Source organism: Ptiloglossa arizonensis, chromosome 11 (assembly GCF_051014685.1).
Source record: "Ptiloglossa arizonensis isolate GNS036 chromosome 11, iyPtiAriz1_principal, whole genome shotgun sequence".
NCBI classification, from domain to species: domain Eukaryota; kingdom Metazoa; phylum Arthropoda; class Insecta; order Hymenoptera; family Colletidae; genus Ptiloglossa; species Ptiloglossa arizonensis.
The window spans coordinates 12,316,506-12,333,977 of record NC_135058.1 but is presented as its reverse complement, the minus strand read 5'-3'; the positions used below and the strand labels follow the sequence as shown (position 1 = coordinate 12,333,977).

At 40.9% G+C, this 17,472-nt stretch overlaps 2 protein-coding genes across 12 annotated transcripts in view; both read left to right on the top strand.

Annotated features, from left to right (window-relative positions):
• LOC143152966 (uncharacterized) overlaps positions 1-14,328 on the top strand; it is a 42,047-nt gene extending 27,719 nt beyond the window's left edge. The window contains exon 2 of the mRNA XM_076323647.1: positions 14,185-14,328. Coding sequence (XP_076179762.1) covers positions 14,185-14,304 — 120 coding nt within the window. The 3' untranslated portion in view covers positions 14,305-14,328. The remainder of the gene's footprint in view (positions 1-14,184) is intronic.
• Rg (A kinase anchor protein rugose) overlaps positions 1-17,472 on the top strand; it is a 543,414-nt gene that overhangs the window by 271,131 nt on the left and 254,811 nt on the right. The gene's annotated exons all lie outside the window — the stretch shown is intronic.

The following is a 17,472-nucleotide window of genomic DNA, read 5'->3' as shown; positions in this document are numbered from 1 at the left end:
TCTTAGCCGAATCCGGCTCGATTAGATCGGATGTTTCTTGTCCAAGGTAATAATTGACACGTGTCGCGCGCCAAATTAATCTTGCGCGATCGATGAATAAGGAGATACGAAATTGCACGCAATGTGCAACAACACAATTCGTCAAAATTTAACACGACAGAATGTAATTCAAGCTCGTAAAAGAAACAACGAATGTAATTGAATTAGATCTGAAGGTCTACGGAGATAGGTGATTAACGAGGAACTGTCAAGAACTTTGGAAGCGATCATGTAAATTTGGAAACTTTGCTCATAAGCTAAACCCTTGTGGCTTCTAATTTATGGAGGGATCAAAGCCGATAAGAATACAATTGATAATGGTCGATGCAGAATTGGATGTTTAGAAAAATGTAGAAACTATGAAAGAACTGTAAGACTGATGCTGAGTAAAATGCATCTAAAGAAGGCCAGGGAAATACGAGTGAGAAAACGAATACAAAATACTGGAAGAAAATGAAGGAAAGTTTCCCAGTGGTTGAATTCCTAATTTACGATTATGGATCGGTTTAAGGACCGTCGGATCTACGGTGCTTCCATCTTGGCGCAATTCTAATTTTACGCTGTTTAAATGTGATTTCGAATTCGTTCACATCCCGAAGGATTGCATCGCAACAACACTGATCACATTTCCACGGAATCTGCGAAACTCCGCCATTGGACGAGTGATCGATCCGAGCTCATCGGCCTCTCGATAACTTCCTTTAAATGCGACATTCTCGGAAGAAACTCGATGTTATCGAGAAAATGAACGAAATTCGCTCGAGGACGCTACAAAGACCATTTTTCCCCTCGCTCTTCCCGTGGACTGAATTTAAATGGCTTCGCTGGGGACGTCGTCGTTCGAGCGGGCTTCGATCGTCGGAGGAAATTATTATATGCATTCGAACGACAGGAAGACGCGCGACGATGTTCGGGGGCGTTTTGAACACAAAAGATTAGCGAATCCATTGAACGAGAACTGTTCGAGCGGAAAATTTCATCGGGTTGCCATTTTTTGCGGGCGAAGCTGCTACGGGGAGAAAGGACTCGCGAATATGATTTCCTTCGTCGTTTGATCTCTTTCAATGCCAATTTCTCGCGAACGGGGACGCAATAAATGAGAAATTTGACTAAATGAAACGGTCTCTTCAAAGGTTTCCGTACTAAGAAACGAACGAGACGTTCAACGTTAACGGTTACCCAATTTTATTATTTTCACTGGTGTGTGTTTTATTTCGCTCTCTTATCTTTCGTGAAACACTCGTAGGTAGTTTGCCGAAATTTAATATTGACTCGAATAGAAGGATTCTATTTAAAATTTCCTATATTGACGTATAATGGAAATTTCACTTTGCGTTAAATTTAATTTTCTGGAATACTAAGGACCACGTACAGACTGGTAATGTAGTACGTGATTGTGAACATTTTCGAGAGAAGAGGAAGTGGCAGTTGTGAACAATGTGTCAATTGTTAATTCAACGTTATATTTGGTTATCTGACGTTCTAAAAATAACTTTCTAATTGATAGTAACTGTTCGTATCTGAACGACACGGAAATATCGAAACATTGTACTCTGCAATGAATTTTCCCAACGAGATCGTTTCGCTAATTGAAGAAGTATTCTAGAAAATATTTTTTACGTAAACGACCTAACGTTCGAATTTTGCTGCGCGTTGTTTTCACAGTTAAGATCGGAATAAATTATCGGGCAACGTACAAGAAAAATCATTTAGGAGACTCGCTTAATTAAAAAGCATTTCCACTCTCTCCGCTCGGAGTCCCGCTGGATGTTTATATTTTTATAATAACTCCTCGAAGGTATTCAGGTTAATGGGTAAAAGGTGAAACATAATGAAAAAAAGCAGTCAGGTATTGATTTTCAAGTTACCGGTGACACGTATAGCCAGGTCGACATTCAGCATCTACGTTTTTTTATGGGCCAAGTCATTGTTTATCTCGCATATTGTTTACGGTTGTACATAGAAATGCGCTAACATGTCCGTGACACCGAACGCGTACATAATATGTACCTTTTTTGTTAAACGCAGGCTTTGTATTATCTTCTTTGACGTTAGACGACGTGTGCACACAATGCACTGTATTGTCCCTGTTCGAAAGGTCGAGTCTTACGTTCAGTAAGTGCAATATTCAGGTCACCGCCGAATATTTCGGCCGCTCAAGGTCACATTCAAGATTACGGCTGGCGTTACGAGTACCTTTTTTGTTACTATGCGAGTCTCTTTATTCGAGCGACAGAGTACGTGTACCTGTACTCTTGCACAAAAAGATCAAAGATGAATATTTTATTGGAATAATACCAACGTACTATGCACGACGAATAGAACCATAGCATAGCGATTTATTTACAAGATTTATTGCATTCTAAACCAGCTTCCATTCGTTCAATCCGAAATATAATTTTACTTTACAATTCGGACTATAACTTTGTCGAAATAATAGTGAATTAAAAGCTATTTATCTTTTATTCGTTTTTCGAAATTTTCATCTAGATAAAAATTTTGTTCATCTCCGGAAGAACCGAGAGATATATCGATACAGTGGAATTTATCTCTCGGTGACCATGAGCGGCCAAAATAATTGGCATTTACCTCGATTCAATGGTAATCTATCTAAATTTCAGATTTTGCCGAAGAAATAACATAATCTAGTATCGGTTTCTCAAAGCGGGTCCACCGCTATTTTGCAAATTCCCTCATTCGGACAGTCATGTCTATCGGTTCGGATAACAAACAGAGATTCTAATTCCCCCTTTGCAATTGTCGCGATTGCTCTCCTTTTTTTTTTTTTTTTTGGACACACCGACCAAACGAATAGCAAATCCGAAAGTCATTTCCTCGTCTTTTTTCTCTCCCATTTAAATGGAGATTTTAATTGGTTCACCGTTGCCCGTTAACACGGAATTCGTTATATTCTGAATCAATTTCGCGTCAGACATTTCGGTCGAATACAATGGCTTTGCGTGATTACACGAGCTTTCGTGTATTTTTGGTCGTGAATCAAGGGAGACGACCGATCAACATTTCACCGAGATTATTCGTAACGCTCCAGTCGTCCATGATTGCATGAAAAATAATCTACGTTGTACGGACAATGGAACCCCCGTGAATCCCTCTCTATACGAAAAAGAAACAGACGAAACCGAACGGCACCGTCGATATTTAATCAATTTTTTTCCACGAATCGAGAGAGCTCCATATTTTATCGGCGAATCGAAAAAATTCTTCCTTTTCGGATCGTCAATATTGTAAAAAAAAAAAAAAAAAAATTGTACGCCGCGGTCGGGAAATTGGAACATGAAAAACTTAACGCGAGAATGGCTCGAAAGATTTTTTAACCAATATTTTACTTTCGTAGAATTTGCGGTAAATCTTGCGACTTCTCACCTGTGCCGGAGCAGTATCGCTATCGTTGTCCGAGCAGATACGAACGTTTGAGTGTATTGTTTGGCGTCAACTTTTCAAACAGTCGCGTTCTATTCAATTGGCGCGGGATACAGAAGGAACCTACTTTCCTCCATTGTGCAGCCACGCAGTTATCGTTGCTACTGCCACTGTTATTGAGTGTTCGATCGGTCGGTGTGTACCCAAAGAGTGTCTCAAGGATTCTCGAACCTCGTGGCAACAGTTTATAGAAATTCTTTACTCTCGAAAATGGCGAGCAAGTCACGGTCGTATCGTAAACGCAGGTGTTTTCAAACTTATAACGAGAACAACTCGGTGAACTCTCGGAGCAACACGAAAACTCGCGAGTAAGAAAGTTCGTATCGTAGACGCGGGTTACACACATATTTCTCGAAACGTCGTAAAACGGTTTAACAGGCGTACATTGTCTCGTTTTAACGACGCGAGATCCGCCAAGCTGTAAAAGCATCGATCCGTAAGGTATTTCTCGAATCAGTGTCACTCGATGGCTCCGAGTCCTCTTTGAATTTTTTTCACCCATTGTACCTCGTCCTTTAAATATGCTTTTCATCGACAGAAGAAAAACGTGCCTTTTCATGCGAGCGGATTTCGCTCGGCTGTCCTCGTTTATCCGCGACGAGTCGAATGTTATTCGTTTCGAGCCGTGACAGAATAAATCGCGTCCCCACGCGTTGCTCGAAAGAGCATCAAAGTCGAGGTGTCCGGGGTTTCTAAAGCCCCAAGATACGGGGGGAAAAGTTCTAAGAGCGATCGACCACCGGAAGCGACGTGGACTTTGTTCGTTTCTATGCGTACGAGAGCCCGTGTTGTTTTGATTTATCGATGGGTAAGCAGCGATGACAACGGACGAAGCGCGAAATCGAAGAGAGAAAACGTGTCGATACCGTGGAAATTTCATACGTAACCGTGCGATTCGACCGTGAGTAATTAAAAGCGCGCCAAGTCTCTTTCATCGGGGAGAAACCGATTCGGACTGTACATTTTTCAACGCATAATAATAATAACGCGTAGACGACAAAAAAAAGAAAAAGAAAAAGGTACCGAGCGGAGCGAGAGTAAAATCTATCGTTTGTCCAATTTAACTAACAAGCGATGCGCAAAATAGCGCAAACGTAACACAGTCTGCTCCTATTTTTAACGATACGAATATCTAAATCTGTGGCTTTCAAACTTTTTTCAAAGGCAGAATAATATTCTGTGTCGCGAATGAATTGTTTAAAACTATACCAGGTGAATACACCGTTGCTGTCGTTAAACTGTGACCACGAATGTATCAGTAGACAGAGTTTTTTCTGTTATGAATGTTTCCTTTTAAACTGAAAATTTTAATTATTGACAAAATTAGTCATTTCGATTTAGAAAATTAGGTAACGACGGAAAGATCGTCGAAAGTGTTCAATGGATGAAACACAGGTATTAAAAATGTCGAAAAGAATATTGTAGATATATTGATGAAAAGAAAATGCTTATAAATTTCTAAAAGATATAAAAATATCTGTTCTTGGTGATCGTCGACCAAATTACGAGCGCGAATAAATTTATTCCCATTCGTTGATCGATCGATTATCGATCGACGCGCGAAAGACTATTACCGAGCCAGAAATTCGGTTCGTTCTCGGTGGCATTAGGACAAATTAGAAGCATGCTTGGACCGTAGAATCAATTGTTGGCCGCAATTCCCAGTAGCCAAGCTGCCGTTGTCTCCGCTAGATGTAATGACTGAAACCGTGCAATTCTGGCACTCGCCGGCCATAGGGTGGAATCCCTTCGACCGATCGTGCAGGCTGCTTAATTGCTCCTCATGCTATCCGACGTAATTGGAGTCGAACCGTGAACACACGAAGGCGCGGAAGGAAACTCAACGATCTATCGCTGGACTTGAAATTTTACAGTCCGATAAAATCTTGGGAAACATTTCCAAATGTCTGTTTCCGCGCAAATTGCTCCGATTGGTTTCACTAGAGATACAAATGTAAATTGATATCGCAAGGTCAGATGCGAGATTGACGATATACTTCAAACGGATAAGATAAAAGATACTCGATGAAATGTATATAAAGGAAGAGTGTAAGACTCGAAAAGTACTGTAAGAATTCGTAAGGTCAGATGCGAGGTTGACGATATACTTTAAACAAAAGCTACTCAATGTATAAGTATATTTCGAAGAAAGATTCTACTACTTTATCGTACTTCTCTTCGTTTCCAAATTATACCAAGTGCAAAGTCACTTCAAACAGGGTACAACTAGCATCAAACACCTATTTTCTTTCTCAAAATTCTCTCCAGGTGTCTTATTTTCCATCGGATCCTGTACGCGAAATTCGATCGTAAGGTTCGTCCTCGATTTCCGCGCGCGAGCCAGCTCGGTGCCGCGTCACGGTTGTAATTATTATTTCGGCGCGGAACAGTCACCTACCGCGTCTTCCCGGTTCGAAATTCCTTTGATCGTTGGTAAAGAGGAGTAGGCGGGGTATTGTTGGGGGAATTTCCCTCTGGCGGGAAATCGGATTCCCGGGGCATCATCGATATCGGTGGGCGCATCGCGCTTCGAGTCGAGCCCTTTACTCGAGTTTCGAGGCGCGCGGAACGCGGAGAATTCACCGGCTCGGACCTCGTTATAACCGTGGAAGTACGTCACACGGTCATTCGCCACGCATCGTTGCTCGGGACGCGAGTGCATTTCAAGCCTGCACGTGTGACGTTGCGCAGCGCAATGCCGGATCGCGCCGGTCGGCTGAAAATTTTCACGGGCTATGAGCCCCACGGAAATCGGCTCGCCGCCACAATTACGAATCGAGTGCCGTTAAACGTAGTTCCGCGATCGAATCAGAATCCGAACCGCGCGTTTCGCGGTTCGCGTAATCGCTTTGACTGCGATTCGCGCGACTCTTGTGTTTTCGGAGCTTTGCCCGCGACTCGTGACGTTATTCGCCGCGAAGAGGAGCAGTGGTTTGTGATTCGTCAAAGGAGAGAGAGAGAGGGAAGAAACGGAGGGGTTCTATTCTCGCGTGTCTCCTATTCCCACCGTTTCTATGGAATCCCTCGAACTCTATACTTTACAATTGTTCTCGCGGGTAACTGCACGCGTTACGCGCAAATGTGAACTAAAAGCAAAGTGTAAACTGTGACGGTTCGCGCTAGGACCAACGAGAACGTTCTCGTACACGCGCGAACGTAACGCGAACAGTTATCGAAACGAGTCACGGATATCGCGAGCGTGAAGCACAGTTGACGCTCGAACGTTCCGAATCGACTCGAAATAAATTGAAACGAGAAACGGTTACGATTACACGATTCTCGCGTACCTCTCCCCGCAGCAATTCCCTCGCGTTCCTCCCACACTGCGATACTTCTGCCAATCCGCCATCGCTCGAGGACAAATTGAACAGGCACCGAGGCCACGAAATCAATTGTCAGCCGCAATTTCCTGCTACCGACTCCGTTAAACGATTAAGTCCGGTGAGGACACGATTCAGCGAACATCGTCGTTACACCGTGTCCCTTCGATCGGCCGTAAGGGCTGCTTAATTGCCTCGTTGGTGCCCTTCCGTGCGATCGGAGTCGAACTTTACCGCGTGGCACGGTCGTAAACGATAAAACCCTGTTCGATCCGCGCCAAGTTCCTCGGACTTCCGCTCGTGGAACACCCCTTCTGGCGTACGAAGACCACCGTCTTCGATTTCGCTGCTCGGATCCATTAGCATTGTAAACCATCGTTCTCGTTCCCTCTCGGCGAGCAGGATCGCCGAACCGTGGATGACTAGCTTTTTCTCGCTCTCGTCGAAGCTTCGAACGCCACGGATCGTAAATCGTCCTTCGTCGTGGCTCCTTTTTCTCGTCTATCGCGTTCACTGGTCCTTTCGAGGACATCGACACACGCCACTGGCCACACGGTCGTTCGTCAGTCTACGTGGCAGACTTCATGGCAGACGTACCGTGGATCAACGACACACTGTTTTAAGGGAGTCTTCGTTCTTTTCGGATCGAAGAGGACGAATTTTAGCATACATTCGTAACGTCTCTTGGTCAGTCTTTGCAATAGATTTGAAGGTAGATGTATCGCGATATACGACACACTGTGTTAAGGGAGTGTTCCTTTTTTTTTTGGGTTAGAAGATTCCTATTTCTTTTTAAATTTTTTAGACACGTAGGTATTAGTGTCTCCGTGGTAGAGGAATTAACAACACACGATGTTCAGAGAGCATCGTTTCTTTTCGGATTAAAAAGTTTCTCTCTTTGTACTTTTTAGATAAGTAGGCATATAACTCGTACACGTGAAGTTCCTTCAGTTATTCTTTGGATCAATTATTTCTTCCAGGATCCTTTCACTGCGTATCACTGAGCAGATTAAGTGGAAAATGGTCCCCGTGATGGCAAATATTTGGAGACGCTTTCAGCACGGTGATTTTTCGATCGATTATTAGAACCAAGTGACATTAGCTTCCATGACGCAAACCGCGTCCTCTGATGCGCGATGGTTGAGTGGGAATCGCGTGGATTGCTGTAATCCCTCGCGGATGATGCGTAGCTTTCATCGTGCGTACTACAAATACCTGCAAATTGATTTGAACGAGGGGAAATCTGAGGATAACGGGCATTAATCGAAACATCGAACAATCCTATTTCGGACAAGCTTCCTTTAATCATTGAGGTTGGATCGAAACGTAAAATAAATATTCAACGTGAAAGATTTATTACTGCGTAGATGGTAATGAAATGTGGTCGATTTAATTTTGATTAAAAAAAATCAATTATCCGACTGGTATATCATCTTTGTGAAAAGTACACAAAATTGTTATAAATATTGTATTTCTTTTTTTTTGTATGTAATTGAACGATTCTACTAATTTGATTGGATCGAGTGCATTAGTAGTGTAGGCAGAGATAACGTCTGTCAAGTAGTATGAGTAAAGACAACAGCCACTAAGTAGTATAGGTAGAGACAAAGTACGTCCAGTAGTATAGATAAAGACACGCCCATCTAGTAGTATAGGTAGAGACAACGTCTGACGTAGTAGTATAGGTAAAGGTGGGACAAGTAGTATAGATAGATCAGAGGCCTGTCAAGTAATATAGGTAGACGCCTGACAAGTAGTATAGGTAGAGACAACGCGTGACAAGTAGTGTTCCTAGAGAAAGGGGGCAACAAGTAGCATTACCAGCGAATGTGCTCGACAAGTAGTACGACCAATGCAAACAAACTTGATACCTCGACTATAAAAATTCTACCAGCGATCGATCGACTACACACGATTAACATTTACTACAACTATATCTAAAAGTTACATCACTGAACTAACCACTGACATTGACTACAAATCTTTCTAAAAGTTACACCACTGAATAACGAATCATCCACAAGTAACATCGACCATAAACCCTTCAAATATTATTCTACATCAGTACATCACAAACACTATAAAACCCTTCTCTGGAATACTTTATTTTCGTTAAAGATTTCAACCCTGCATTTAGGCCCTCGATAAAATTAATTACAAAAATTACGTCAATCCATATCCAAAGTGTACCAACTACTTACAAACCGTACAGAAACAAATATAAAATCAATTGCAAAAATTACATCAATCCATACCTAAAATACAACATCGATCCCCCTTATAAACCGTACATAGACAAAAGTAAAAAATACTCTCGAGCACTTTACGTGTTCGCGTACCAAAATATCTCTCTTTCGAGTCACTGTTTCCAATTTTAATCTCCGTCAGTTTCACCATCCCGGTCGACAATATTACAAACTTATCTGCCTCGGTCCACCTAGGGAAAAAGACGAAAAGGAATGGCGCAAGGATCAACAATCCCGTGGCTCATAAATTCACCAAGGCCATTTTCATGAGCCATCGACGATATTTATATACCCGTTACTCCTCCGCTCGTATCCAAGCTCTGCCCGAGGACACGGCGCGTTATGGATGACAGGGTAGATCCATCTATTTCTCTATTATTATCCGGTAATGAAGTTTTATCCCGCGTGATTGACAGGAACGGATTAAGGGACAAGAGGATTCATCACGCGAGGATTATTGCGGGCCCGATTTGCCCTGCTTCGCGAAGCCTCCTCAGACACTTGCTCCCGTCCTTCTTGAAGGTTCGTCGTTGACTCTCGCGTTTCAGTCCCCGGTGACAGATTGTCGTTCGTGGGGATGAAAGGTGCGCCACGACACCGAGACTCGTGTCGATGGTGGTTGTTCGTACGACAGCGTTTTTGAAAGCTGAAACCCACCGATTGCAACCGCCGATACTCGCCATCGTAGAAATAGCTGGCTCCGCACCGTTCAGAAATTATGATCCCGACATCGAACGGCGACCGTGACTCGACCGCCGTAATTAGGCTATTATCGTTAAGGACGAACTGTTGCTTCCAGACGCTGGAAAGGCTAGACAGCTCGGAATAGATCGTCGCTGACTTTACTTGGAACTTGCGCCGACGGTGCATTATATCGAGCGTTATAAATTCGAACGGATAATCGTGAATCGCGAAATTGTTTCGGTTCTTTTCTCAAGCGTTATTTTCATTCGAAGGGAGTACTTCGGAACGGGTTGCTTCTCATGCGGTTAGGTCTGAGAGTTTTCTGTTTTAGAACGTTAACGATAATAACGAATTATTGTAGGTGTTTTTTTAATTTTATTACAGGTGTTTATTATTTAACGGCGAATGTATGAAATAATATCGGGTGATATCAAACGATACAGGAATTTTTAATTGGTTCCTTGTTGGAATTATCGGATATTTTGTACCGTTCATTCGTATAAATAATTCACGCTTCGTGTGGTTCTATCCTGAAAATGAATTATTGTATTGCTCATATTTGTTAGATACTTTCGTTAATTTGGCTGCCAATAGACTAAGCATGCACGTTTCGTGTCAGAGTTGCCAGTTCACTCGACACGCGCATCGAACGTTCGTTACGCGAATCGATAATTTTTCAATAATTGATTCGGGTTCGCTGTTTGGATTGCGTTATTGCTTCGAATGAAATAATAATGTATTTACCGATCGTAACGATGATCGCTTTGTACGCGGGTGTTTAATATTCTATCGTAGGTGGGTTCTTTCGAATCGATATTTCAAGCTAATTGCGATGAAAATGGGATCTGTTTATTGGCGTTTTATGATAATTCGACGTCGCTGGATTAAAATATTGTATTAATTCGGAAATGACAATGATTGGCCAAGTATTGTGTGCGTGCCAATAATCGAGTGAGTTTGATCAAACACGATCGAGGTTACATAAATTCGATCCAATTTATTTGGCTGTTTAACCGTTCGAGTCCCAAGCAGCGCGATCACGCTGTTCAGATTTTATGTCGAGGAAACCCAGCACGTGGTATGATCAGATCAGGTAAATTGCGATGGTATGGTCACGCAATTAGACGTAATAAAAGAGTTAGTAAATTATTGGTCAGATTGTCGCATAGCGTAGTCATTTGCCATTCAAACAAGCGCAAGAGAAGTAAAGTGAAGTGCTTTTTAACGCAATTGTAACAATTTAACGAGGCCCTTGCTTTTTGAGTCCTCGCTATTCCTTCGTTACTCGAAGTCAAGTAGAATCGCCCCCGTCTATGGTCAGACAAGTAGAACTGCCCAGTCTATGGCCAAACAAGTAGCATGACCCCTGTCCATAGCCAGACAAGTAGTATGACCCCGTGCATGGTCAGGCAAGCAGTATAACCCCCGTCCGTGGCCAGACAAGCAGTATAACCCCCGTCCGTTGTCAGACAAGTAGTATAGCCCTCGTACATGGCCAGACAAGTAGTGTATCCCCCGTCCATGGCCAGCCAAGAAGTATTGTTCCGTCTGTGGTCAGACAAATAGTATTATACCGTCTATAGTCAGACAAGTAGTATGAACTCTGTAAAAATATTCTTCACTCAAAAAGTACGAAGAAACCACATATGTGTATATAATAAAAATATGTACGTTAATTAGACCTCAATAGAGAAGTAATTAAACCTTTTAGACTGAAAAATGGACACCCTGTAAAATGTGAAACATTTGAAAAACGCGTATTCTCGCCAATGAATTACTCCAAGAACGTACAATTCCCTTTCGATTACAATTCCCAGAGAACAATTGGTTTACGACGAAAATCCTAATCCAATCTAATAACTCTTGTACTCTGAATTATTCCCTGTTTGAACCGGGCGCAACTCGTTCGCGGAGCGATACAGTTCCCGTCTTAAAATCACGGAATTGAATTTCGGGATCGTAACGCTGTTCCATTTACCCGTTTAACTTCACATAGCGACGCAGCTATAGCTCGATTTCATTCATGCGAAAGTAGCTCGCCCGTGGAAGCGTTTTCGCGGCCACAAAAGGCTTGGCCCCCGAGCCTGTAAAAACTTCTGAGCACGTGCTTGAGGAACAGTTACGAAAATCCCGCGGCAAGGAATTTATACGACTCGTTCCTCGAACTTATGCATCAAGGAACGTTGTTCCCGGCCATCGTGCCGAGGAGTAAAACTCGGATCCGCTGCACTGCATAATTCCCTCGTAAAGATGGAAGTGAAACGATGCTTTCGGCCGGTTTATGGCTGCGGGAGTGATAATTCTGAAGCTCGACCGGCCGATTCTCTTCCCTCGAAATGAAATCCACCTTCTCGCTGCCTTTTTCTTGCCGTCTATTCGTTACAATTATCGTTATTTCAGCCAGTGTCTGGTGTTTGGGATTGAAATATCGCGTCGATGAGATTTGGTTAAACTTTTTCTAAATATTTCTATAAAATAGCATTGATATACCAATTGGCTCGGTTTTGTTAGTATTTTTTAGAAATCTATTCTTTTGATCCTGAGATTGTTTTCTGGTATGGATGGTTGATGATTAAGTGGAAAAATATTATACAGAAAGTTAAATTAAAGTTGATAATAGAGTACAAAAATATTGTATAAAATGTTATCCATTGTGCTGGTAAAGGATTTGTCGATAAATTGAACTATTCGAGAGACGTCTGTAGGGAATTCGAATCCACGATTATCCTCATTTTTATTCTCCGCGCATTGTTCGTTGTGTATTTTTCTCACGCGGAGTTATGATTCTGTGAAGCATACATCCGATTCCACTCGTGGATGGACACGGTACGAGATAGAAAAATCGAAAACAGTGATCCTTATCTTCAAATAATAGAGAAAGGGATTTTGAAGATCGAAACGAAATTGTCTGGATGTTAGCGAGATGGTAGGTAATTGAAAAGAAAGAGTAACTCTGATACTTATTTTAGAGAAACTTGGCACTGTTGTACGCGGCCTAAAATAATTTAACTTTGAATTAATACAGTGAAATGTACATAACGAATAGAGAGTTTAATCTAACATCGGTGACCCACCCTCAAACCAATGAATTTACTTCGATCAGTCAAAACAAAAGTTTCTATAGCTACGTTTCCAAACACCAATTGGATTTGTACCAATGAATATTAATGTCATACATACATGCATGATATGGCAATCAAGGTGTTCAATGTACTGTACTAGAGGCTTATATATTAATTCCTGAGTCTATACGGTCTCTGAGATCGTGTAATCTCGCATATCCAGTACCAATTGCAGTACTATCCGAATATATACAGCAATTTCTACCGGAATATGTGTAATGGAATTATTCGGTTGGTCGGACAAAAGCACTTGTCCATATCACTACTGATACTTGAACGCGGTTGGCGGAGAAGCGCCCCTCCCTGAATACTCGTTGCGCAAGAAGGGTGCGCATAAAATCATTACGCCACCGACAGTTGACCGGTGCGGATCACTGCGACAGATGCATACGTTTGCTTTACTCAAATTGTGAATAAATATTCGTAATATAATTTTCCAATAATGTAACACGGCAGGATGGTCGCAAGACTAACAGATACTATGGGACAATACGAGATTGAACTTTTGTTTGGAATAAATAAAACAATTCCCCCCAGGAGAGTTTAAACGAAATTTTGGAACAACTGCAAGTGAAATGTCTTCAGACACCTGTCTGCCAGACTCGTACGCTTTACTTTGCAGACGATAGTTTACATTTTCAAGGATCTCCTGGTTTATAGACTTGTCAGATCCCATGAGACGCAAAGTGTCAAGCACTTAAACATTTAGAGGTTAGATTTTATAACTGAGTTTTCAGCTGCACCTTGCTTCTCGCGCATGCACGTACCCCGGTTATATTTTATCCTCAGAGATACATATATTTGTGTACCTTGTATACTTCCACGTACGCGTAATAAAAACTTTTAATAATAAGAGTAACAAAATTAATGAGAATAATTTACACGGCGCGAGAAAGAAAATCGTTGACACAAGCATAGTTTAAATAACCATATATCGAAACTTTTCGTTCTCAGTTTGGACCCTCTTCAGAAAAATCGTTAGTCAATCTCTCATACATATTAAAGATTGTTTGTATTACAACTTGAATATATTTCAATTTTCCATTTCTACTTCACAACTCATCTTACAGTGAACAACACGTTATATCTACAATTTATATTTTTAAACGTCTAATATTTCTCTCCATAAATTTAGATTAAATATCTAATATATAATATTTCTCTCCCTCGTTTGTTTTTTTACATTTCTATCGCGTTATTGTACAAACCGTGCTTGCGTCGACCATCGCGTTTATTAATTCCCGTTGACTCTCGACACTGATAAAGACGTCTCGATTGTCGTTCGTCGAACCGAGTAACAATTTTCTAACCGTGCTCGTTTTTGTGTTTCAGGTACGTATAAACGAGCGAGGACGAAGGGCTCGGCAGATGCGGTCCGCGCGACACGAATGTGGTGAGACGCCGCCGAAGCGCGTAACAAAAGCTCGGCTAACACTCTGTAAACGAACGTAGAATGCAAATAAATCGTTTACCATATTACTCTCTTTCACTCTGTCACTCTGTGCTTTCGTAAAATGGCCGCGTGGCCGTGCGGTGCTCTGCAATCGATGATCGACACCCACCGCTTAATTATTTGTTTCGCTCGATACACATTAGAACGATTGGCCCGTGGATCGTTACGCGATCGCCACGCGTTTGTTTTAATTGGTCGAAATCAACCTAGTACGCAAACTTGCACCGAATTTCATTCTATGTGAATTCAACGAGGAATCTCCCGCACAGGAGACGACGGATCGCGTTGTCTAGTTCGTTTCTCGTTCGTCGTTAACCTGAGGGTCACGTGACCTAATGAACGCGCACTCCCATCGATTGCAGTTGGACACTGACGTTTATGCATGAGAAAAATTGTAAGCCGGCTACCGGTTGACAAGACACTCTTCTTTTTATACAGTCTGCGCAGAAAGATTTGTAGCAAACTACTCTATAGGGGCATGTGGTATTCGTCGAAATGAATGAGAACACGTTTCACACGTTTCACTGCCGTGTTTCGTTCGTGGTAAGTTTCACCGAGACGTTTCATCAACGGGAGTTTGAATGTTTTAAATATAACCGGATATTGGTAATATATTGGAAACGTTGGAACAGTGAAATAATGAAAGACCGTGCGAGATTGTGAGAAATAAGGAAAGGACAACTGTCTTAATTGAGAAAACGATGAAACATTGAACGAAAATGAAATTTCAATATCGGAAAAAGATCTTTGATATAGGTCAGTGTCTTTGGGGTACTCTTTTCGACTCCATTTGCTTCTTTGGACGCGATAGTGTCCAAGATCGTATATTTTGAAACTATTTGTTTTTCAATGTGTACAAGTGTCGAAGGACATCAATGATCATCGTTGTCTAAGGTCACGTTTAATAATATACTTCTTACGTTGGAGAAGTATGCAATAAACAGGAAGGAGAATTCGAGAGAAATTAACAATAATGCTGCAAAGAACACAGTGGATTTTGTGGAAGGTACGTGCAAGTAGCGAAGGAACAAATGTTAAAAATGAATGAGATTGACAATTTGTCTGTAAGAATGATTGACCTTATGGTCCTTGAATTCTAACCCTTATGCATATTGAAAAACAGAGTTCGGTCTGATAAAAATGCAAGTTAATCCACGAAAGATTGGACCTTGAAATATTACCAATATTTTTAGAAATATTCAATTCCAAAGCTTTATGTGTTCCACCTTGTATACCAATAACAGTTCTGAGCGTCAGATATAAGTCTACGTATAAGAGATGTTAAGAAGACTTACATAAACGTCGACATGATAAATGAGTTTCCAAGATAGAGTAGCTTTCTGGAAAATTTTCAAGTACGTGTCAAGCTGGATGGATCGAGTCAATGGAATGCTCGTGTAGAATGCTTCCAAAATTGGATATTCTGGATATTGTGTATCTGGAAACAGGAAACATGTTTAAACGTTTTACATTGAAAGGGACTCTTCTCCATTGAGAATTCAGAACATCTAATATTATGATGTATAGTCTGAGAGATACTTTGGCATCTAGACGTGTTCGTTTAGATTCCAGTATATCTCGGAACGATTGAGTAATATTTTTTGTTTACATACCTTTGATCGGAAGAAACAGCAGTTAGTCTTAGTTAGCGTTTAAAGTCTTATATTTCCTTCATTTTTACTCGCTCGTCTTGTTGTTACAATGCAGAAAAAAATACGAAAGGAGTTATCGATAACTTGTAAATTAAGTAAAATTGTCATCAGTATATAGGTGACATGGCAGCAAAAATGTTAACGAACGTAAGTTCAAAAAGCACTCGTTTTCGATTTATAAGATGGATTCTCTGGTCGAACAATGGTTTTTTATTCGTTTCCACACGTTCTTTCAATTCGAAGCGTTGAATTTGTAATTTGAATTTCGACTGCAGAAAAATAAAAATTCAATACTGCCTCTTGTCGTCGACTGGTGCATCTTGCGCCCATACTTTCTAAAGAATCTTTCACTCGTAAAAATCCAACCTCTTGTAACACGAAAACGAATATTCTTTTGGACTCTTGTTCATTAAGACTTTTATTTGTTTCGACGAATATTACATTGTTAGTCTCATATTCGCCCATACTACGATATTCGTGGATTGTTGTTCTTCGAATTATACACGAATATAATAAAACGTATTCGTGTGATATCTACTCAATTGTTGTTAAGATTGGCCTGCACATAATGCAGCATTTGATCGTAAGAATTAGAGGATGCGCAACAAATTACCGAATTGTTGTGAAAATAGAAAGATATATAGTGAAATATTCAATTGTTGTGAATATCAAAGGATACATAATGGATTATATTCAGTTGTTGTAAGGATCGGCAGAATTTATCGAGTAATGATCATGTTAATGAGTTAAATAAAAGGAAGTTCAATGTACGTACACTTGGCGTTCAAGTCATTTCATTGAAGCCTTTGTTCTTCGATAGGTGTTCGAATGTTCGCGTGATTTTATCGCTGGTCGTATAAGCGTTCGAAAATTTAACAAAGTTGGATGCCGGCTCGTTGAGTACGAAACTTCGCCAGAATCTGAGTTCGAGAGTTTGGAAAAATCGGGGCACGAAAAGTCGACGAGCTCGGAATTCAGGATTAAAAAGTTCGAAAAGTTCGGGGATTCTGTACTCGAACTTTGAAATCATATTCTGATCAGTTCTTCGTAACTGAAATTTTCAAGTAGTACAGTGATCAAGTCTTGGTAACTAAAACTCTGTAACAATACTGTAACCGGTTCTTCGTAACTGAAAATTTCGAAACGATGCTATTCCGATCGGTTCTTCGTAACTTAAATAACGATATTCTGATCAATTCTTCGTAACTAAAATTTTGCAACAATATCGTCAGCAATTCTGATCTTAATATACTATTGCGATCAATTTTTCGTAACCGAATTCTTTAAATAATATTATGTTCCGTTTTGAAACGCAACAGAAATTCGATCGAATCGAAATATTTCTATCGAGATGTAAATTTGCGAGTGATTCTGAATAGAGAACGTTTTGGTAATCTGAAATTAACGATATCGTAAATATTGGAAATATCAGAACGTTGAAAGTTTCACGGGTTCGGACTCGCTGAATTCGAGAATTCTGGTTCAAAGATTTCAATTAATTCGAAAGTCCCGAAG